This window comes from Aphanomyces astaci (genome assembly GCF_000520075.1).
Source record: "Aphanomyces astaci strain APO3 unplaced genomic scaffold supercont1.17, whole genome shotgun sequence".
Taxonomy (NCBI): domain Eukaryota; phylum Oomycota; class Saprolegniomycetes; order Saprolegniales; family Verrucalvaceae; genus Aphanomyces; species Aphanomyces astaci.
Genome location: NW_009798280.1, coordinates 391,963 through 411,916, shown reverse-complemented (window position 1 = coordinate 411,916; position 19,954 = coordinate 391,963). Strand labels below are relative to the sequence as shown.

At 53.4% G+C, this 19,954-nt stretch overlaps 7 protein-coding genes across 12 annotated transcripts; 4 read left to right on the top strand and 3 right to left on the bottom strand.

Annotated features, from left to right (window-relative positions):
• Positions 1-56: 56 nt before the first annotated feature.
• Positions 57-4,380, top strand: H257_07975 (hypothetical protein). Its single transcript, XM_009833714.1, has 8 exons — positions 57-808; positions 871-1,014; positions 1,429-1,557; positions 1,601-1,903; positions 2,104-2,226; positions 2,282-2,445; positions 2,509-2,904; positions 3,223-4,380. The coding sequence occupies exons 1-8, from the start codon at positions 89-91 to the stop codon at positions 4,358-4,360; spliced, it is 3,117 nt and encodes a 1,038-aa protein (XP_009832016.1). The 5' UTR covers positions 57-88; the 3' UTR covers positions 4,361-4,380.
• Positions 4,381-5,082: 702 nt separating this feature from the next.
• H257_07974 (hypothetical protein) lies at positions 5,083-6,539 on the bottom strand (the record flags this gene model as incomplete). The annotated part of the gene is made up of 4 exons (XM_009833713.1): positions 5,083-5,205; positions 5,383-5,985; positions 6,028-6,341; positions 6,407-6,539. The coding sequence occupies 4 exons, from the start codon at positions 6,537-6,539 to the stop codon at positions 5,083-5,085; spliced, it is 1,173 nt and encodes a 390-aa protein (XP_009832015.1).
• An 826-nt stretch (positions 6,540-7,365) lies between these two features.
• H257_07973 (hypothetical protein) lies at positions 7,366-9,611 on the top strand. 4 transcript variants are annotated; one of them, XM_009833710.1, is made up of 7 exons: positions 7,366-8,016; positions 8,067-8,651; positions 8,707-8,852; positions 8,935-8,998; positions 9,051-9,245; positions 9,302-9,348; positions 9,419-9,611. In XM_009833710.1, the coding sequence occupies exons 1-6, from the start codon at positions 7,393-7,395 to the stop codon at positions 9,338-9,340; spliced, it is 1,653 nt and encodes a 550-aa protein (XP_009832012.1). In that variant the 5' UTR covers positions 7,366-7,392; the 3' UTR covers positions 9,341-9,348; positions 9,419-9,611. The 4 variants fall into 4 exon arrangements, with proteins under 4 accessions (XP_009832012.1, XP_009832013.1, XP_009832011.1 ...); XM_009833709.1 differs by having other exon boundaries at positions 7,368-8,016; positions 9,302-9,363; positions 9,419-9,491; XM_009833711.1 differs by having other exon boundaries at positions 9,302-9,611.
• Positions 9,612-9,732: 121 nt separating this feature from the next.
• Positions 9,733-11,298, top strand: H257_07972 (hypothetical protein). Its single transcript, XM_009833708.1, has one exon. It carries the CDS (start codon positions 9,812-9,814, stop codon positions 11,219-11,221), a length of 1,410 nt encoding a protein of 469 aa, XP_009832010.1. The 5' UTR covers positions 9,733-9,811; the 3' UTR covers positions 11,222-11,298.
• Positions 11,299-11,615: 317 nt separating this feature from the next.
• On the bottom strand, positions 11,616-12,208 carry H257_07971 (hypothetical protein). Its single transcript, XM_009833707.1, has 2 exons — positions 11,985-12,208; positions 11,616-11,933 (listed from the first exon to the last, which is right to left on the bottom strand). Exons 1-2 carry the CDS (start codon positions 12,134-12,136, stop codon positions 11,681-11,683), a joined length of 405 nt encoding a protein of 134 aa, XP_009832009.1. The 5' UTR covers positions 12,137-12,208; the 3' UTR covers positions 11,616-11,680.
• A 567-nt stretch (positions 12,209-12,775) lies between these two features.
• On the top strand, positions 12,776-14,407 carry H257_07970. Of its 2 annotated transcripts, XM_009833706.1 has the most exons (4): positions 12,776-13,632; positions 13,682-13,797; positions 13,875-13,957; positions 14,004-14,407. In XM_009833706.1, the coding sequence occupies exons 1-4, from the start codon at positions 12,837-12,839 to the stop codon at positions 14,218-14,220; spliced, it is 1,212 nt and encodes a 403-aa protein (XP_009832008.1). In that variant the 5' UTR covers positions 12,776-12,836; the 3' UTR covers positions 14,221-14,407. The 2 variants fall into 2 exon arrangements, with proteins under 2 accessions (XP_009832008.1, XP_009832007.1); XM_009833705.1 differs by having other exon boundaries at positions 13,682-13,957.
• A 43-nt stretch (positions 14,408-14,450) lies between these two features.
• On the bottom strand, positions 14,451-18,016 carry H257_07969. Of its 2 annotated transcripts, XM_009833704.1 has the most exons (8): positions 17,754-18,016; positions 17,513-17,703; positions 17,329-17,461; positions 17,084-17,248; positions 16,455-17,006; positions 15,075-16,380; positions 14,901-15,015; positions 14,451-14,846 (listed from the first exon to the last, which is right to left on the bottom strand). In XM_009833704.1, the coding sequence occupies exons 1-8, from the start codon at positions 17,965-17,967 to the stop codon at positions 14,583-14,585; spliced, it is 2,940 nt and encodes a 979-aa protein (XP_009832006.1). In that variant the 5' UTR covers positions 17,968-18,016; the 3' UTR covers positions 14,451-14,582. The 2 variants fall into 2 exon arrangements, with proteins under 2 accessions (XP_009832006.1, XP_009832005.1); XM_009833703.1 differs by having other exon boundaries at positions 14,901-16,380.
• Between the last annotated feature and the right edge of the window lie 1,938 nt (positions 18,017-19,954).

The following is a 19,954-nucleotide window of genomic DNA, read 5'->3' as shown; positions in this document are numbered from 1 at the left end:
AAAAGGTAACAGGAAACCTGAACACGCGTTTTCATTGGCTGAAAATGTAACCGCCATGGAAACTTCGACGACCCGTTGCAAGAAAATCATGTCGTCGACGCCGCGAAGCCGCGGCAGTCTGTCGAGCAGCAGGAAAAGCCGGGCGATGATCCTTCCATCAGCATCAGCACTCTTCCTCACGGAGGTGCAAGTGAACGACGCAGGACAAGATGCTGGGGACGACGACGAGCGTCTCGAGCACGAGTTTCGGTCGAACCCGCTCACGTCGTACTACAAGAGCGACCCAGAAAAAGGGTTCACGATGGACATCATGATGATGATCGACATGGCCAAGGTCGGATCGTTGCGCGATGAGTTCCAGCAAAAGGAGCGCGGTCTGTCTGTGGGCGAATTTGTCCACGTGATGCTTCGGTTCGTCAAGGGCAGCCGGAACGCCACAGACGACAAGTCGCATCTCCACCAGCTCACCGAGCCCCAGCTGGTCGCGTACTTGTGCGAGCTGTTCGCGCAAATCGACATCAATGGCGACGGATCCATGGAGTGGGAGGAGTTCACGTCGTTCATCGTGGACACTGGCCTCGAGAGCCAGCAGCCCAACTCGATCCAGATGTACCACCACTCGACGTGGGAGGACACGTCCAAGCACAGCGCGACGATCGACCGCATGTACTACTTTCCCGCCAACGACCGCCTCGCCGTGTGTGAATATGGGACGCAGAACCTCAAAATATATGACTCACGGTGTGAACTCCAGCGAGTGATCAAGTCGCCCGACGGGTTTGTGCTTTGTGCAGAGTACATTGACAAGGTAATAACATGCGATATCTCGACCACCATATTATACTTGATGTTTAACAACATATATGATAGCTCAATCAGTACGTCGTGGCGTCATCCGACCTCCAGCTACGCTTTTACGACGACACAAGTTACCGTTTGATCAAGAGCTGCCACACCCCCACGTCTCAAAATTGTTTGCGATGGTATACCCAATCCAACATGCTCTTCTCTGCCGTAAGACAGATGATGCATCTGCATATTGGGCTTTCGAGTGACATTTCGTGGTTTCTCGTTGGAATTTAAATCGATTTGATTGGCTACCTCAGATGAGCTCAAAATTATTAGCCAATCAAAACTATTTCAATGAATTTCAACAACCAATCAGATCGATTGTGGATCGGTTTGGTCGACTCCCCAAATTTGTATATCAAATCGACAATACAACGCTACTGCTTTGTATGCATTGGTATTCGATATCATTTCTTTCAAATTGGTCTTTTGTGTCGCATTTCAATCGACAGTCCGTGTGACAACAGTAGTACTCTTTGTTTTGATTTTTTTAAATTTCTTAAATATATAAGTATATAGTTTGAAAAAGGGCAAATCATGTTCGCATGAGTCATATGGATTGTGCTGACAAAGTTGTAGAGCGCCAGCGGCATCATTTACGCCTGGGATGCCGACAGGATGGAAGAGAAGCATCACATGGGCGGCATCGGGCGCGACGGCCGCGTACTGACCCGGTCGCACGACGGCATTGTGTTGGACTTGCTCAATGTATGTAGTATACTGAAACGGGGTATATGACGTGGCCTGTTAGCTGCCTACGCTGGAAACCCTGGCGTCCGCCAGCATGGACAAGACCGTGCGGCTATGGGACGTCAACACGGGCAAGCACAAGCAGCAACTAGATGGACATTTGAAAGGCGTGAGGTCTCTGGCGTACTCGGCCGAGTATCGGTTCCTCGTGTCTGCGGGCTTTGACTTTGACGCGTTTGTGTGGAACCCGTACGTCGACCAGCTCATTCTGCGGTTGCACGGACACCAAAACTCGCTCTGTGGCGTCGAAATCATCCCCGACACCCCCCAGATTATCACGGCCGACATCGGCGGTGTCTTCAAGGTACAGTACGTACTGTATGTAGTACTAGGGAGTGCGTACTGTAGTACTTGTAGGTAGTACGTACTGTATGTAGTACTCCGGAGTACTAGTACTAGGTAGTGCGTACTGTAGTACTTGTAGGTAGTACTTGTAGGTACTACGTACTGTAGTACTTGTTGGGATTAAGGTGGGGAGGAACAACGCATGAGGTGTGCACGTAGGTGTGGGACATTCGCAATTTTGCGTGCATGCAAACATTCACGGCGGAAAATGCCAACATGAGCGACATCAAGTCGTTCGTGTCGGTGACGTCGCACAAGCGTCTCGTGGCTGGCGGCAAACGGGTTTGTCCTACCAATAAATATTATTTTCAGATATTTCATGTATTAGCGTGTTTAGATGACGTTGTTCGACTACGAAAAGCTGCGCAACCCCAAGCTCACCGACGACTTTCCCGTATTTCAAGCATTGTTCAACCCGATTTCGCTCACGTTTATCACGGCCGCGGGTACGGACATCAAAATTTGGGACGCCAATTTGGGCAAACTCCTTCGCATTTACAAGTACGTCCTTATATATATATATATAATCACAATTCCATGTTGGCCTATCATATATATATATAGAGCGTTGAGCAGTACAGACTTGACTGCAATGTGTTTGGACAACCGCAGCCGCAAGTTCATCGTGGGCGACCACGACGGCAACATCAAAGTATACGACTACCTCAACGGCATGTACATGAAGTGCTTTGCATACCCCGACACGGACAACAAGGCGCACGTGGCCGAAGTGTCGCGGCTGTACTATTGCAACGAATACCGCACCGTGATTAGCACATCATGGGACACGAGTGTGTGCATTCACGACGAAAGCGACCCCGATCGGGGCATTTTGCTGCGGAGGATGACGGGCGGACACACGGGGGACATCACAAGCGTCGCGTTTTCATACAACTTGTCGCTTATCGCGACGGGGTCGCTCGACTGCACAGTGCAGATCTGGGACTACGAGTTTGGCCGGTACGTAGTACTTATAAGTGTTGTCCGTTGACCCAAAATTTGGCCGACTTTTGAGCTGAATCGCCAAATCCAACATCGATCGATTCTTTGTACTGGAATTTGAATGTGAAAAGGTGTCCCGTGGTGATTGGTATCACACTAATTGAACTCGCACACTAATTCGACGTTGATGATGGTTGTTTCCTGCAATCTGATTGGGGCTAAACCCTTCTGTTTTGTACATTTTGATGCTTCAGTTTAGAATTAAGCACAAAAATACACCACACACACTGTCACATGACAATGATGATTGTCATGGTGATGGTGATAATCGTGTAGCTTGGACGCGACGTGCGTTGGCCACACGAGCGGAGTCGCGGGGATCGTGTTCTTGGACCCGTACCCGCTCCTGGCATCGTGTGACCTCGGCGGAAACATTGCGATTTGGGCCATGCGTCCGTCCAAGTACAAGGGGAAATGCGTGTGCCGCTTCCGCCTGCACAACCCGTGGGCGTCCAAGCTCGTGTCGAATCCGCACTTGGTCGCCGTGACCACGCACATTCAACGCACAGACACCAAGCCCCCCCCCCCGTTTGCTCCGTGCGATCCCCCCCCCGCCGCATCCGCACCAACCCCCCCGTCCATGTCAGCAACCGCGTCCATCGAAGCGTACTACCTCGTCGGTGGTGACGACAAGGGCGGGTTGAGTGTATGGAACCTCCTCCCCGTTCTCAAGCGGCTCGAAACCGAGTTCCAAATACTTCCCGTGGAAAAGCGAGTCGACTGCGCCAACCCGCAGCGAAACCTGCGGGTGCACGCGACGGAGCTGGTCAAGAAGAATAGGGAGGGCGTCGAGTGGCAGGCGTATGTGAACCGGGAGCCGCAGTGCACGTTCTACTTTGAACCGCAATCGATGATGCCGCTGATCTACCTCCCAACGACCCTCGACTGCGCCTACCAGTGGCAAGCCCACAGCGACGCCGTGTACTCGGTGCAGGTGATCGTCGACAATGCGAGTGTGACGCTGCTCACGGCGTCCTACGATCGCCTCGTCAAGGTGTGGACGCTCACAGGTGGCTGCCTTGGGTCGCTCACCCAAGGCGACATGGAGCTGGCCCGGCAGCCGTACTCGTTTCCAATTGACTACCCCTCGCGTGAACTGGACAAGCTGCGAAATGCCAAAGCTGTGATCAAGGAAGCGCGACACATGCAGCAAGAAGAAGACCGCCGGTCGGTTCTTGCTACCAAGAAGCCAGCGGCGAAAGTGCCGGTGGAAGCCACCGCCGACGACGACGGAGCCGAGTACTTGTTTGAGCCAACAACCACGACCACCCTGCCACCCATTCAAAAGGCACCTCGGGGACAGATGACGTCGTTCTGGGCATCACGAGGGCGAAAGGGCGCCAAGAACCGCGTCAAACCTGTCGACCAAAAGCACGCGGGCAGGTCGTTTCGATCGCTCTTAAAAAAAGGATAAAGATCACTATACTAACTCTATGCTCCTCGTGCGTGATGAACTGAGTGACGCAGTGACGTCACAAGTCAAGGCCAAACCACTGACGTGACCGTTATGGCTGGCTTCGAGCGGAAAGTCTTAAACACTTCCATGCTGTCTACTGTAATCTACCCATACCGCTTGGGACTTGAAAGGCATGACAAAACCGATCAACCGCGATGTTCGCGTACCACTTGGCCCGTACAGCGTCAAATTCCACGAACAAACCCTCGAACGCGTGATCCAGTTAGAGTCGGCGGACGGCATTGCCCAAAGCTAGCGAAGTGATACATGTTGAGGATAACGTTGGCCTCACAAGGCGAGTAGTGTTGAGCTTGGCAACAAGGACATATCAAGCCAACGAATGAGGGAACATCCCGAGACGTCGCATACTCGTACACGTAGTATTCGAAGTACTACGTAGTACATTTTAGCGTTACTTGTTAATCACTAATAGAAATTCACATACTATTTTAAAAGTATCTGAATATCTACTTGGAACGGGCCCTTACTATACTAATATTGTGCTTTTCACAACTTTTGGCTACATATTCTGGGACTACTAGTAAACCTGATATTTTTAGCAAATGAAAAAGTGGTTCTACGTATTACTACCTCTGTCCAATTATAAGTGGTCGAATTTGTGAAATCAAATTTCCAAGAAAGAATGGTCGTTTTTCATATTCGGAATTTACGAGCTTCAGCTAATCCAACAATTGAATGAGGCCCAATGCAGCAGCAATGTCGGCATGAACATCCACGTCAATGTCAACCTTTAATGCTTCAATCTGAGTGCAAATTGCACCCATCTGCATGCTCTCGAGGATCTCCGTGGCGAGTTTATTCATGTGAGTAGAATAGTTTACCCCACTCAAGTATGCACAACCAAAACTCCAAGCAATTCTCGCACAGGAAACCATTTCTGGCAACCTACCACGAGCATGCAATATATCCTTCTTCATATGCGGAATCTTATAGTCATTCCCACCCTGATTGAGAATAACCTCTTGAAGACATCTCTGAAGGGTCAGAAAGTTCTTGTTGAGGGTCGTTGAACTGACGTCGGCCCAAGCCGCTTCAGTAGCAGTAACGATGTCCTCCAGGCAGCTCGAATGCTTCTCCGCTTGCAAGGTCTGGATGGCTCGGAAGAAACCAAGATCCAAGACATTCATGTCAGGGGAGTTTGGAGGTTGAAAAACAACCTCCATGTCCCAGCCTTGGTCTTTGCAGGCAGCGACAACGTCAGGATCGACTGGGGGGGCATGCGGACGGGCATTGTCCTGTTGAATCTTGATGGTCTTGGTCTCGGTGCTTGGCCATTTGCATCGGATTGCTGGGATAACTTGTTCGATCAGCATCTTCTTATATGTCTCCCGTGTCACAGATACTGTCTTCATCACTGGCGTTCCTGCGTCGCGTCGGCTGCTTCGGCGCTGCGCTGGGACAGTCTCCGTGAAGTGCCACGTCCCAATCTTCCCGTCGAACCACTCTTCCTTGTTGTCGTCCCATCGTGTCCTCGCAACGGCCGATAAGCACATGACCTTCAGCAGGTGGCCTTTCGACTTGCAGGAACGCTGCTTGATCTTTTCGCCGGGCGCGCCGTATACCTACTTCTGAATGCGAGACATGAAGAACCACTTCTCGTCTACGTGGACGGTGTCGAACATTGGGTCGAAGAACTTGGCACCATCGATGTCCTTCACGTTCTGCAAGGCCCAATTGAGACGACAAACCTTGTTCGACTCCGAAATGGATGGCTTCAGCACGCTCGAGTACTTGGCGATAACGCCACGCTTGTAGTAGGAGTGAAGCGTAGACTTCGGGATGCCAAGCGCGTGGGCGATTGAACGAAAGCAGTAACGACGGGACTGTGGTATGGCCTGGATACGTTCGGGCAGGTCCAAGTGAATGCGTTGCGTCCGCAGTTGTCCTTCTTGCGCTGGTGGACATTGCGGCAAATCGTCTTGGTCCCGGATAGGTCAACCGCAGCACGTCGCCACACACGGCGAACAGTCGTCACAGGGCAACCGAACAACATGCCAACGCTTGCGGCAACACCCTTGGGAATCCTGCCGCTGCTGGCGCACTTCGTCAGCAGGTGCTGCACCAAGTTTTCGCACTCACTGTCCGTGAGGTTCTTCTTGCGCTCACCCTTGCGCATATTTCGAAATGAGTGGCCAGAACGAAGAGGGAAAGAAGTGTGGTTGGGGCTGGTCGGTTTGATTGCCAAATCGCGCCATGAGTTGGCGGCAAACCACAACCGGAGAATAGCCGGATATTCGCATAGTTATCCGGGAATTATCCGGATAAACGATGGTGACTCCTATGCATTCTAAAAAAAAATGCTTCGGTAAGGTGTATTTTAGTATTGATGGGTTTTCTGGAAATTGGTATACTTTTGTTGTGTTTTATTAGTAAATAATATCGTATTCGGATAGCTAACACTTTTGCCGTTCCAATGGGTATCATATACAGACAAGGAGGGAATTTAGGGCTCATCGAAGTTTTGAGTGTCACACACTTTTTTCAGCTAATCAGCAGCAAATCACGAAATACTTAAATTTCTATTGGTGAATTTTTATAATATGTTTCGAATTTCGAACTACGCTATCCAGTCATATCGTGAAATTTGCGCTACACACAGAACTTGGATGAGCCTTAAATTCCCTCGTTGTCTGTAATGCCCGAACTCCCATTGGTCAAGGAAAAAACTGACTTTTTCGAAATTCGACCACTTATAATTGGACAGAGGTAGTAAGTAATACAGTTTTCTCCTTTATTTCTTTTTCTGCGATTTTTTACGCAACTCACTAGTATAAATAGTAGCTCATACAGTAGGGAAGTTCCAAGTAGTTAACGTTAAGTTATTAATAGTAGAGTTTTCGGCAACCAAAATGCAAAGATTGTTGCAGGGCGGGCTGCAATACTGCTGTATTTGATTGGTCCAAAAAGGCACCAATGAGCATTGTCCAAATGCCAAGATACAACTTGGCGACGTCGTTTGCGTATTGCCGATGGACCGTGGGTCGTACTTCCAGGAGTTCATGCGATCGAAAGCGCTGGCGAAAGCATCATCAGGAAAGCAGGCCGTGGAGGAGACGAAGAAGCTGCTCACGGACCGAGGAGCGTACATCTCGTTCTTGGAAATCCAGTTGGAGCGCGTGTCGGCTGCGTGCCTGCACACCAAGAGCCTCGAGAGCCAAATACACGATATGCACGTCCAGATCGAAGCCACAGACGGTAAAGTCGCGACGGTGGCCAAACTTCTCAAGATGCACCAACAACACACTGGGGATCTCATGCAGAGCAACACCCAAGACATTGGGACCATGCAGTCCCTCATCGAGGCCATCCGGGACACGGTGACGGCGCACGGCACTCAGCTGCGTCGATTGGACGCGCGGCAATGCGAAGCCGATGATGCGACGCAAACGATGGAGACGAAGCTTCGCCAAGAGATCGATCACGCCATTGCCAACGGCGAACTCGCCAAGGAAACCATGGAACTCCATGTCCAGCGGTACCATACGTTGCATGCCGCCCAGCAGGCCAAGTGGCAGGCCATACACGTGGCGCATCAAGAGCTAGTGCGAGAAGTGGCTGCAGGAGACGCTCGAAGTCTCGCCCACACGGATGCGGTAAGCATCTGTCATCGACATGTCAACCAGATGATGATATTGTGGACTAGGTCGTGCAACAAGCACGAGAAGACATGCAGGCGACGACTGGCGCGTTGGAAGCCACCTTGGCCGAACACGAAGACAAAGCCAAGCGGGCTCGGACCGCCGTTGAGCAGTTTTGCGCCGTCGAGATCGCCCGCGCCGGTTGCGCCGTCGACGCCAAGCTCGAGGCCATGGAACAGAACGCCCTGTTGATGCACGATCACTTGCAACGCGCTCAGCTAAAGCTCACACAAGTGAGTCAAAAGCACCACGACGACTGCCGCCTGATCAATGCCAGCTTGGTGTCGCTGCAGGCGGAGCTGGACGACCGGGAGCGAGCCGCCCCCCCATCCTTCGGGACCAAGGGGGGGACACGAAGAGACGAAGGGCGTGTGGCGACTCTGGAGCGGGACTTTCACGTGTGTCGTCAAGGCCTCGAGTACCTCCGCCGTGCCATGGAAACGTTCGAGTCGTCGCAAATGATGCTCGTGGAGGACTGGAGCGCCAGGTTTAGCCAGCTGCTAGACAAGACGGACGCGGGTCAAGGAAGCGAGTTACAAGTGGAGATGCGCCGCATGGAGAAGCGGCTGCAAGACGAATGGTGCGCCAAGGTACGCACGTCGCATGTAGATAATGGATGGACGTGATCAAGGGCGGCGTGCATAGGAAGAAGCGTGGTGGAAGGCCGTGGCGTGCATGGAAGTCCAAGTACCAGCCTTAAGGGAGAACGTGCAGATGCTCATGAAACGAGCCGCGGACGAGGAGCCAGTGGTCGTCGAAGGCGTGCATAAAGGCTTGGCTCGCATCCACAAGTATGATGACCGATCAACAAGATATATGTGGACTGATTCGGTGGAGAAGTGATTGTCGTACTACTGGATGTACCTTGCCTAGACTGGAGAAGCGTATGCACCGGATAGCCGACAACATGCACACGTTGTATTCCTTTGTGGAGACGGTATTTCTGCGACAGGGTAATATGACGAGTGTGCATTCACATGGCCATGTAGACGTTTCCGCAACGAGACAAGGCATTCCAAGACTTGCAATCGAACGTCGTGAATGAATTGACGCACGTCCGGGAAGCGCTGAGGACAGTCATGGTGGACGACGTCGCGGCGAAGAAGAAGACTCTACGTGAGGCGACCGACGATAGAGGACGAGACAGGAGAAGGAGACCCGTGAAAGCAGAACTGAAAGCACAGGTACGACCATGCAATTCCATCACACGACCGTCGAGAAACCGTAGTCGTGCATGCAGGCAAAAGAGGTGCCCGGCAGGGGTGGTGCCAAGGCGTGAACACCACCGTATGTATCCTCCAAGCAAGTCACACGAACCACCTTGAGCTACATACCTCATCGTCCCAGATGGTTCTAGGCTGTCGACGCGGTGGATTGAATGACGTGACCGCATGGATATACTATACTGTAACTCGATGACGTCGTTCGTGTTTGAAGGTCATGTCCTGTTTCGTGGCGCTGCTGTCCCCTCGTCATGACACGCATCCAGCCGACTTATCATACCCTTCCTTCCGACGCTTCTTCCATCCATTCGCCATGTCTGCGTCCATCCACACCAGCAGACTTGCCATTGTCACGTGTCGAGTCTGTCGCATGTTCTTGAGATTATCCGGATCTCAGGTTTCACATCCGGATAACCCAACCACTCGAACTGTGTATGGGCTGCTTCCCAAAATAACCGCCAGTGACCGTAGAAGCCCCACGGCAATCCATCACGTTGTCATTCCCGAATCATCCCCCGATAACGTTCATGGCGGAAGGTATGACGCTGAAGACACATGAAGAACCAGTCGAAGGTGCACCGACATTGACGCGGCAAGACTCGACCGCCACAAAGGTGAAGAAACTCGAGGCGTTTCATCGCTTGAACGACGAAGGGTTCGGCTACCTGGGCGACAACACGTACATCCACCACGGGTACCGCCTCCACTACACGATGAAGGAGTGTGTCGTCTCTCTGTTTGAAGTGCACAACGAGACGCTCAACGTGTGGACACACATGGTGGGGTCGCTCATCTTCATGTCGCTGCTCGTGCTCTTGTACATGCAAGTCGACAAGGCCGTGCACTCCCATCACACGTTGGAGTCGCCGCACCACGTGCACCTCGTGAACCTGCCGTACATGTCCCAAGGCCACCACACGCTACGTCTCTTCACGACCCATTCCGTCATGGACGCTACCGAGCGCGCGCTCGTGCAAACGTTGTCGTTGCATGGTCCGCCGCGCGACTTCCTCGAAAGCGCCAGCGTCCTCTTCAACTCGACACTGGCAGACCTCGTCCACGACTCGTCGGACCCGGTCGAAGTCCTCCTTCTCAAGCAAGACTTGTTGCAGCTCCAAGACCGCCTCGCAGCACTCGCCGACCACGCGTGGCTCAACCGCCACGTATATGGCCACCTAGCGTCGCTGCAAGACAAGGTCCGCGCTCGGCTCACGGCGATCGAGCACTCCCAGCACCAAGACAACATCCGCCACGGCATCCAAGCCATCACGGACGTCCTGAACGTCCTCCGCTTCGACCTGGACCACCACCACGTGCCCGTGTGGCCCGTGTCCGTGTTCATCGGCAGCGCCATCGTGTGCCTGAGCTGCTCTGCGCTGTTCCACCTCCTTTACGTCGTGGGTCCGGCCGTGTACGCCGTCATGTCTCGGCTGGACTACTCTGGCATCTCCATCTTGATCTCGGGCTCGTTTGTACCCGTGCAGTACTATGGGTTCTACTGCCACGACACCCTTCGGTGGTTCTACCTGACCACGACACTGGTGCTCGCGACCCTGACATTCGCCATGGCCATGATGCCATTCTTCGCCAAGGAGAAGTTCCTCGTGTTGCGCACATGCACGTTCATCTCGTTCGGGTGCTTTGGTGCCGTCCCGGTCGTTCACATGGCGCTGCTCCGCGGCTTCCACGACGACCAAGTCCAAGTCATCCTGTATCCCATGCTCTGGGAAGGCTTGTTCTACATTGGCGGCGCCATGATCTACATGAGTCGCATCCCCGAGCGCTTCTACCCCGGCCGCTTCGACGTCCTCTTCGGGTCGCATCAGATCTGGCACGTCTGCGTCGTCATGGCCGCCCTCGTGCACTTTCACATGGTCACAAACCACTTTGAATGGCGATGGAACCATCCGTGCCACGCCGACATTTCCTTGTCATAGGAAATGTGTATGTATATCCAGCAGTAGCTAGTATCGACACTTAACTACTTCATATAGTATTGTGTGAATTTGCGATAAACTTCCAAAATTCGTGAAGTTTGTATCCATATTGACTCATGCTGGAGTTCTGATTGGATGAATATTCTATGTAAGAGCCAATCAAATCCTTTCAAAATTGGATGAGCCAATAATAGCGTCGATTCGTGATTCGAGGTCTGGAAATTCGTACCGAATAAGCTTACAGTATTAATATCATCTTTAAAGTTTCTTTTTGATACATTGAACAAGCTTAAAATCTGACTCAAATCGCTTGTCAACATGTTATTTGTAGGATTCTTACTGTTACTTGTAATACAGCCCGACCACCGCTTCAGCATTGCTGCGTACTACAAAGTTTGGTGCCCAGCACTAGAAACGGCGTGCAGTTTCATGTTTCTATTACTTCGAAGTACGAGGTTGTCAACTCTTCAGACTACTGAAGTCGAGCATGTCTACATTGCTTTGTTCTGCGCAGTCGACGGAAGGGATGATCCAAACACTCTGTCGTACGATAATGCAGGCTTGTGCTGGAGTTGCGGCCGCCGCCACAGGTCGCGGACAGCGCGGATGGCGCGGGAAGCCGCGTAGATGGCCACGAGGCTGAGCAGGAACTTGACCACGCGCACCCGTCGCAGCCGGCTCTTGATCTCTTCGTCCGATTCCGGTGGTTCTCCTACGTTCGCACATTGTCAGTCGACGTATCGTCCATGATGACATAACGTACCGTATCGGGGATGGCCAGGGCGAAACACTGGTTTGGGCGACAGCATTGCGACAGCATTTGTCGTGAGGAACGCCATGCGCTCCATAAAGTGAACAAAGCTTCCGAAGCAAAAGTTGAGCGACTCGGCGTTCATTCCAAGCACCTATATACATGTGGCATCGTCAGTCATGACACGAAAATGGACGATGGAACGATCGACGGACTTGAGTGATTTGGCCGATGGCGCTGACGGTTTGGTTGAAACTGACCAACCACCCCATCTGTCCGTTCGGGTCCATCATCATGGGGCCGCCACCACCTCCGTACATACCGCCGCCGCCATACATGCCGCCGCCGTAACCACCATACCCACCGCCACCGTACATGCCGCCACCGCCGCCGTACCCGCCATACCCACCTCCGTAGGAGCTACCGTATCCTCCACCGTATCCCGACGCGCCAACACCATATCGACTACCGTAGGCGCCAGCACCACCACCGTATAATGGGTTGCTACCTTGCATCATCAATGCGCTTTGCGAGTCTTGGGGACTCATTCCTGCCGTGCCTGTGGGATTTGACGTCGACGTGGCTGGGATCGTACTACCCTGGGACGCTGCTGCATTCGCGGAGATGGTGGTGCTTGCTCGATATGCTGCGCTTGATGCGGCTGTTCGCGGCAGAGGCGCCGACGATGCTGTGGATTCCCACGGTTTCTTGGGCAAGCTCATCTTTCTCTGCTCTTTATTTGTTGACATATTGACCTTTGTAAATCTATATCCGGTAATATCCGGATGAAAATATAACGGCTCGGAGGTTTTGCTTTGCCCTTCCTTGGTTGGTGGCAATAATCAGCTTCAACGTGACAGCAACATGATCTCGAGCGAATCGAGCGACTCGGAAGTGGAGACAGTGGCCCGCGCCGTCGCGGCCTCTAGGAAACCAAAGCGTGTTCGTGAAGAGAACGTATCCGCCGCCGCCGCCGCCCCCGACGACGACCATGCCGAAAAGAGTCATGTGTCGGACAAGAGCCGCGACGAGATCCTCTTGGAACGGCAGGCGCGACGAAAACAAAAACGCACAGACAAGCAGGAAGCCAAGGCCGAGTTGAGGAAAGCGGACGAAGCTCGAGCCCATCAAGAACGTCTTGCGAAGGGTCGGTTCTACACCGTGTCCATTGCCATCCCGGGGTCGATCATCGACAACGCGCAAACCAAGGAGCTCAAGACGTACCTTGCCGGGCAGATCGCGCGTGCATGTGCCATCTTCCAAGTGGACGAAGTGGTGGTCTTTGACGATCAACTGGGCAAGAACGCCAACAACCAGGACGCGACCAAGAAGTACAACAACCCGAACGACTGCAACGTGTTCCTTGGTCGCATCTTGCAGTACTTGGAGACGCCGCAGTACCTCCGCAAGGCGCTGTTTCCCGTGCACAACGATCTCAAGTACGCAGGTCTGTTAAACCCACTGGACTGTCCGCATCACATGCGCGGGGACGTGTGGAGCGACTACCGCGAAGGCGTAGTTGTCGACCAGCCGCTCAAGGAGAAGCAGGGATCGCATGTCAACGTGGGGCTGCAAAAGTTTGCCGTGATCGACAAACATCTTCAGCCAGGCGTCCGCGTGACGGTCCAGCTGGACGAATCGTCAAAAGACAAGAAAAAGTGTACGTCGTTAACGTCTGTTTTGAATCGTGTGGCTCACCATGTTGACAGTGGCGGGTATCGTCGTGTCGCCGGCCGAGCCCCGCGAACAAAAAGGCCTTTATTGGGGGTATACGATGCGTTTTGCCACGTCGATCAGCAAGGTGTGGCAAGAGTGCCCGTACAAGGTACATACATACACCTACGGACTACTCATTAAGGTCCCAAGTCTATTGTACATATATATATATCTGTGTGTGGTTAGAACGGCTACGACCTCAAAGTCGGCACATCTGAGCGCGGGACCGTCTCGGTGGACGACAGCACGTTCCAGCTCCCGTCGTTCCAGTACGGCTGATTGGACCTGTCAAAGTTTATACTGACGTATGGGTAGGCACGTCCTGATTGTGTTTGGGGGGGTATCAGGTATTGAAGAATGCACGAACGCAGACGAAACGATAGGCGTGAGTGGGGACCAGGCGCACACTCTGTTTGACATGTGGGTCAACACGTGTCCGCAGCAAGGCAGCCGCACGATCCGGTCGGAAGAAGCGATCCTCATCTCCATGTCGGCGTTGCGGCCGCACTTGGTGCGCAACCAAGTGCCGTAGTACTGTAGTCTGTAACTACGCGACCACTACTATCGACGTTGCTACCAAAGTTGCTAAAACACAAACGTACGTAGCTCCATATAGATTGCATACAGCTGCAATTGTAGTGTTTGGGTGCTGAGTCGAGTATGACCACCAAATCGACAGACAATCGATACACGATCAATCAAAACCCACAACACGAATCAAGTAGCCAATCACACTCACTCTTCGACCCAACATCGAATTAGTGTGTGACTGAAATTAGTGTGATCATGGACGACTAACAGTAAAGTGATGATAAAGTATCGATCGATAGATTTGGCGAAGTCCAAATATTGGGTAAAAGGACAATATATACCCAGAATCAACTAGTACAGTAACTAGTCCAAGTCCCCCAAGTCCATGTCAAAATCGCACTCGCTGAGCGACGACGACGGGTGCGGCGGCACATGGTACGGATTGTCGGCCAGCGACGGCGGCATCGCCATGATGTCGCTGCCGTCGAGGTCGTCGTCGTGTATGTTGAACTCCATGAGCATGTCATCGTCCTTGAACGAGTCGGCGTCATCTCCCCGAAGTTTCATTGCTTCGTCCGAGAGCAAATTGCACCGCTTCGTAGCTGGGCACTTCTTGTAGCAGTGAAACTACGCACCATCATTCCGTGACCATCACTAGTGTACTACATATAGACTCTGTACCTTGCGGCGGCAGACGGTGGACCTGTTTTTGCCACAGCAACACATCTCTTTGCAGACGGGGCATCCGCCGATAAACGTCTGGGGGCCGTGCTCTTCTACCATCTTCTCCGCACACCTACACGCACTTGGGATATGAGCACACGCACGACGACCTTTGATGAGAATGGGCACAACTTTTGACAGAAAATGTGCGGGCACCCGAGGCACCGCACGTTCTTCTTGCGGAGGTTGCCGCAGCGGTGGCAGGACGCACGATGGCGCTGCGAGCCGTCGCCGTCGGGGGTCATGTCGCCAAAGTCCTTGACTCCTTCCTTTTCGCTGTCGTACAAGTCGGCCGATGCCGCCGATGTCGGGTCGAACAAGAACGACGAGTGGGGATGCAGCCCCCCCCCTAGTTGCGTGGATGATGGGGGGGGTGCCGAGAACGAAGACGTCGACCCGCCACCGCCGCCTTCTTCACCGTCATATTCTCGTTTGATCGCGGTGGGGGACACCCTGGCCGCGTCAGGATGAGGAGGAGGATGGGGGGGGTACCCTGAAAACAGCGACGAGCTCTCCACCATGTCGATGATTCCGAACGCGTCGTCGAGCTCGAGCGCCCCGGGCATGTTGAGGCCAAGCTCTGTCGCAGAAAAGAACGACTGGTGCATGTCGTGGTCCCACATCGACGACGCATCGTGCGGGTCGTCGTCTGTCGCCCACGGGGCAAGCGCTCCCCCTGACGGGGGCAGCGACTGCGCCGTGTCCGTGTGTTGTAGAGCAAGTTGCGGGGGTGGGCGATATGGCACCGCCGACAACGCCATGGGCGGCCCAGTCGAAGTTGATTCTATCGTCGTTGCTGGGGTCGGTGGTGGCTTTTTCTTGGCCTTCTTGTCCCCGAGCACCAACGTCGCTTTCTTGGACGGGAGGTTCACACCACCACCGCCAGCAAGTCCTCCTCCGACCAACAAAGATGTGGACAAGGGGGGCGGGGGGGTGCCGCAGATACAGTGCCGTTTGGTGCAGTTGCGGCAATTGACGCACTTTTTCAAGTGGCATTTGCATACTTTCTTATCGCGTTGTTTCAAAAACGAATCGGACGCAGCGACCAGCGACGACGAAGGGGGGGCGCCGGGGGGGGGATGGGGGGGTCCCATCGAGGACAGCTGTGACGATGGCGTCGTGGCTTTCTTGGCTTTGCCCTTCGAAGCCATGGACGTGGCCACAGGTGTCGACGCGCCGCCAAGAGAAGGGTCCTTGACCCCCAGGAGCGCCTGCAACGCATCGACGGTCGAGTCGCCCTGGTTGGGGAGGTCGCAGTGCCGCAAAAGCGGCAAAATGTGCAACAGTCCGAGGGTTTCCCACTCGGTGAGCACTTGCAGCCGCTTGAGGCGCCCGATGAACCGCTGCACCGCGGGCCACACCCATGTCTTGAGCATCTCGGGGGACGGCGCGGGAAATTGCGCGGCGGACGTGACCATCGGCCACATGGGGGGGCGGCCTACATGCACGTCAAAATCATGTCGACGTGGTTAGCTTTCTCTCTCTCTCCATAAACCACACGCACGCACGCACCGGTGGCACTCGCCTTGCGCGCGACAGTCTGCTCCACTTCAAGCACCCGCACTTGCTCCTTCATGCTGAACCCGTGAAAGAAATACCCCGTCAAGAACACCGCTGCCGTCGAGGGGGGATGCTGCTGCGGCGGCGATGGCGATGACTGCAACGTCGACACAACATTCGTTTCTGGCCCCGTCGTCGTCATGGCGGTGGCGGTGGCCGGTACGTACAGACTGTACATCCACGAGGCTGGAATCAGCAGCGACGACGAGGGCAGAACGTCGATTTTGATGCACTTGTCGGTCAGGTCTGCAAAGTGCACGGCGGCTCGAGCCGAACTCACACACCACTCGATGAACTTGTCGACGTGGGTCGGGGTCGGCGGTACCAGGTACACCGTCAGCGCCGGACCGTACAAGTGATGGAGCCACGTCGACGATCCGTTGGGGCTCATGCAAAAGTCCTTGAACGAATGTGCAGAGTACATGGCGATGTACGTGTTGGGGTTGAACGACGCGCCGCCAGTTTCCGCTCGGGAACTCTGGAACCAGTCCAAGTCGAGCACGACTAGAATATATAGTATATTGGGTTGTTGATGTGGAGACATGCCAATCAGGGGGGGAGGGGGGGAAGGGGGGGCTTACGCTGGGGCGGCGAGATCTGGTACTCCAACGGGGTGTCGATAACAGGAAACTCGACGTTGCCACACCACGAGTCGCCGTCGTTGCATATGGACGTCACGTCCGTATACGTCAATTGTCGGGGAACTTGGCTGGACAAGTCGATGGTTTTGATCAGCTTGGCCGCGGCTGCATCAAGGGTTGAACAGTGAGTACATGGCAAACGAGGGTGGGGATATGATGGGAATGATGGGGACAAAGAACGGTACCTAGAATGTTGGGCAGGTCGTCGACGTGGATTGAAGAGTCGGGCACGCGGAGCCCAGGCACGGCGCCCATCGTGTCGTCGGTCACGATCGGTTCGTGGAACCCGTTGGCGTGGATAAACGCTGCGGTGACACTCTACCCCATGGTATTGATATCAAGATGGGCAGGCTGTGGTGGCGGTGTTACCGCGCCGGCGACACGGCGGACGCCAGATCGAGCGTACATGCCGCATTCAAGCATTTGATGGAACTTGGCGCTGGCCTTGTCGACGCTGGATGGCGATGGTCCTGCGAGGACTTGCTTGATGTTGAGGGAGGCAAACTGGCGAGGCAGCGGCAAGAGAGACGGGTCCAAGGACGGCTTTGGATCTGCCACATCTGCAAACAATGCGTGTTTGAGAATGAACGTGGAAACTAGTTCGACGTACATTTGGTTTGGCAGCCCTTGTTGGTACAAGCTGGACATGCATACTTGGCGATCGCAAACGCTTTCTCTTCATTTAACTGCACACACACGCCATGAAACCAGTGCTCGCAGTAGGCACACTCGAGCATAAAGCGCCTCGGATCAAAGCCCTCTCGACACACACAGCTGGTCATCGCACCACCGTCGTAGCTGTCGGTGGTCGTTGGGTCCACCATGTTTCTGCTCGCGACGTTGCAACTACACAACCACGTGTGTCAATGGCCTAGGCTAGTGAGGTGCTGGATGCTGGACATAGGCGGCACCACACCAGGCTTGTACAGATCGTACCTCAAAGGTCGCACGATGTAGTCGACAAGGTGGTCAGTCGAGCAAAAGTGGCGGCTCTGGCGCAAAAAGGATTGCAACTCAGGTCAATTTTATTTTTACCTCGCATACAGGAGTTCAATGGTTTTTTATTTTAATCCACCACGTCGAATCAGATGGGTGAGATTTTCTACCCCCCCCTCTGAAAATCGAGCTCTGATTAAGGGAGGTCCCATAAATAAACGAGGGAACTATGACCCTAACGTCATGTAGACGCGGTAGTCGTTGGTGACGTCGTCGAACTCGCACAAGGGTGTGGTGATGTACAGCTTCTTCTGGTACTTGACCACATACTTGTACCTTGTGCGCAGCACCCACCAGATCTACACAACGCCAGCACGTCGATCACGTCCGTGTCCCGTTGAGCGCAACTACCTCGTAGTCTCCGTTGCACACCGTCCGACTTCGGTTGCCAGCATGGAAGAGCGGCAGCGTCGTGGTGCGGTACCCGTTGGTGAACTCTGCGAAGAGCCTCGTCTGGGCCAAGATGGTTTCGTCGTTGGGTTTGTGCAGCTCGAGGAACGTGCCGCAGTGGTTGTCCAGGGCGTACGACCCAAGGCATTGCACGATGTACGCGGTCTGCATATACCCCACGGACACGCAGTGCGGCTTTTGCCTTCCGTCGAACGTGTAGCACGGTAGAAGAGCGTTCACGGTCGCGTTGCTGTCCCAACACGCCGGCAGGGCGCGGCTCGTGACTGCAACTGCCGCGTAATCGTGGGCCACACTACACATGCGAGGACATCGTTGGCGAGGGTGCTTTGGAGGAAGAGGGGCATACAGTATTACCAGAGAGACGCGTAGTCGACAGAGTAGGTGATGGACCCGTTGGGGTAGTATGTAGAGCTGTTCTTATACACGTTTCCGACGGAATCAACGCGGCAGGTGGGGTCGAAGACGGAAGGAGTGTCGCCAAGACGACTGGCGACAGAGGTGAGCACCATGAACAGAATTCAGCTATAACGAGTGTTTTGAAGGTGTTCTTCACCTGAGTTTAGCGTCGAGGGGGGCTCCAAACTCATTCACGAGCTTGGCAATGCCCTTGTCGTTCATGTCCGATCGCGAAACAATGTACGCCTACAGATGGAGAAAACAACATGACTTGAGCTCCGACGTGGACGATGATGGGTGCCTACCGGAGAACCAAACTGGTCCTGGCAGCATCCAGGTTCCCGTGTCTTGCAAGGGTCAACGAGGATGCCGATTGTGTAGTCTGGATTCACGACAGGAATGAGATTGTACTCGTAGTAGTTGAGATCGATCGTAAATGGAGTGATCTCCGCCACTTGGTGGGCCGCTAGAACGGCCTTCGCTTCGTCATAATGGAGCTGTTCGATGTTATCTGCTTCGCTTGGATCGGGCACGATGACAGTCGTATCGGATAAAGCTGCTAGTGGCAAGGCCCATGCTAGGAGGGCACACACGAGGCGCATTGTCCTGCTGCGTGTCACGAATAGTGCGTGCGTGACCTTTCGATAGCTGCGCAAGATCTCAAAAGTTATCCGGATAATACAGTCCTGACAAAAACTATAGACGCACTCAAGTTTTTGAATTTTTTGAAATAATATTCAGTTTTGAATCATCGTACTTTGGGATTATACTTTGAATTGGTATCGAATTGTGATACTAGTCTAAAACTTTGAAATCCATTTTACTTTTTTGTAAAATTGAGAAAAACCAGTTTTCAGTGTGATAAAAACTATAGACGCACTGCGATTACATCCAAATAAAGCCAAGTTTCTAGCCACTTTTGCCCAATTAAAGCATTCTAGAACATTCTAAATGTAAGTAATTGCAGTCCTAGCTTGTCAAATCATCATTATTCAAAAACTTTCATGC

What these genes read in the sequence shown, in the direction of transcription:
- H257_07975 (XM_009833714.1), top strand. Translation starts at nt 89, where the DNA reads ATGTCGTCGACGCCGCGAAGCCGCGGCAGTCTGTCGAGCAGCAGGAAA. An exon ending in GTGCAGAGTACATTGACAAG is followed by an intron (nt 809 to 870) that starts GTAATAACATGC and finishes CATATATGATAG; the next exon opens with CTCAATCAGTACGTCGTGGC. An exon ending in AAACTCCTTCGCATTTACAA is followed by an intron (nt 2,446 to 2,508) that starts GTACGTCCTTAT and finishes ATATATATATAG; the next exon opens with AGCGTTGAGCAGTACAGACT.
- H257_07973 (XM_009833710.1), top strand. Translation starts at nt 7,393, where the DNA reads ATGGACCGTGGGTCGTACTTCCAGGAGTTCATGCGATCGAAAGCGCTG. An exon ending in AAGACGAATGGTGCGCCAAG is followed by an intron (nt 8,652 to 8,706) that starts GTACGCACGTCG and finishes CGGCGTGCATAG; the next exon opens with GAAGAAGCGTGGTGGAAGGC. An exon ending in AAGCAGAACTGAAAGCACAG is followed by an intron (nt 9,246 to 9,301) that starts GTACGACCATGC and finishes TCGTGCATGCAG; the next exon opens with GCAAAAGAGGTGCCCGGCAG.
- H257_07972 (XM_009833708.1), top strand. Translation starts at nt 9,812, where the DNA reads ATGGCGGAAGGTATGACGCTGAAGACACATGAAGAACCAGTCGAAGGT.
- H257_07971 (XM_009833707.1), bottom strand. Translation starts at nt 12,136, where the DNA reads ATGTATATAGGTGCTTGGAATGAACGCCGAGTCGCTCAACTTTTGCTT. An exon ending in CCCTGGCCATCCCCGATACG is followed by an intron (nt 11,934 to 11,984) that starts GTACGTTATGTC and finishes GTGCGAACGTAG; the next exon opens with GAGAACCACCGGAATCGGAC.
- H257_07970 (XM_009833706.1), top strand. Translation starts at nt 12,837, where the DNA reads ATGATCTCGAGCGAATCGAGCGACTCGGAAGTGGAGACAGTGGCCCGC. An exon ending in GGCAAGAGTGCCCGTACAAG is followed by an intron (nt 13,798 to 13,874) that starts GTACATACATAC and finishes GTGTGTGGTTAG; the next exon opens with AACGGCTACGACCTCAAAGT. An exon ending in TTCCAGCTCCCGTCGTTCCA is followed by an intron (nt 13,958 to 14,003) that starts GTACGGCTGATT and finishes ACGTATGGGTAG; the next exon opens with GCACGTCCTGATTGTGTTTG.
- H257_07969 (XM_009833704.1), bottom strand. Translation starts at nt 17,967, where the DNA reads ATGGTGGACCCAACGACCACCGACAGCTACGACGGTGGTGCGATGACC. An exon ending in CGACCTGCCCAACATTCTAG is followed by an intron (nt 17,249 to 17,328) that starts GTACCGTTCTTT and finishes CCCTTGATGCAG; the next exon opens with CCGCGGCCAAGCTGATCAAA. An exon ending in CCACCGTCTGCCGCCGCAAG is followed by an intron (nt 14,847 to 14,900) that starts GTACAGAGTCTA and finishes GATGGTGCGTAG; the next exon opens with TTTCACTGCTACAAGAAGTG.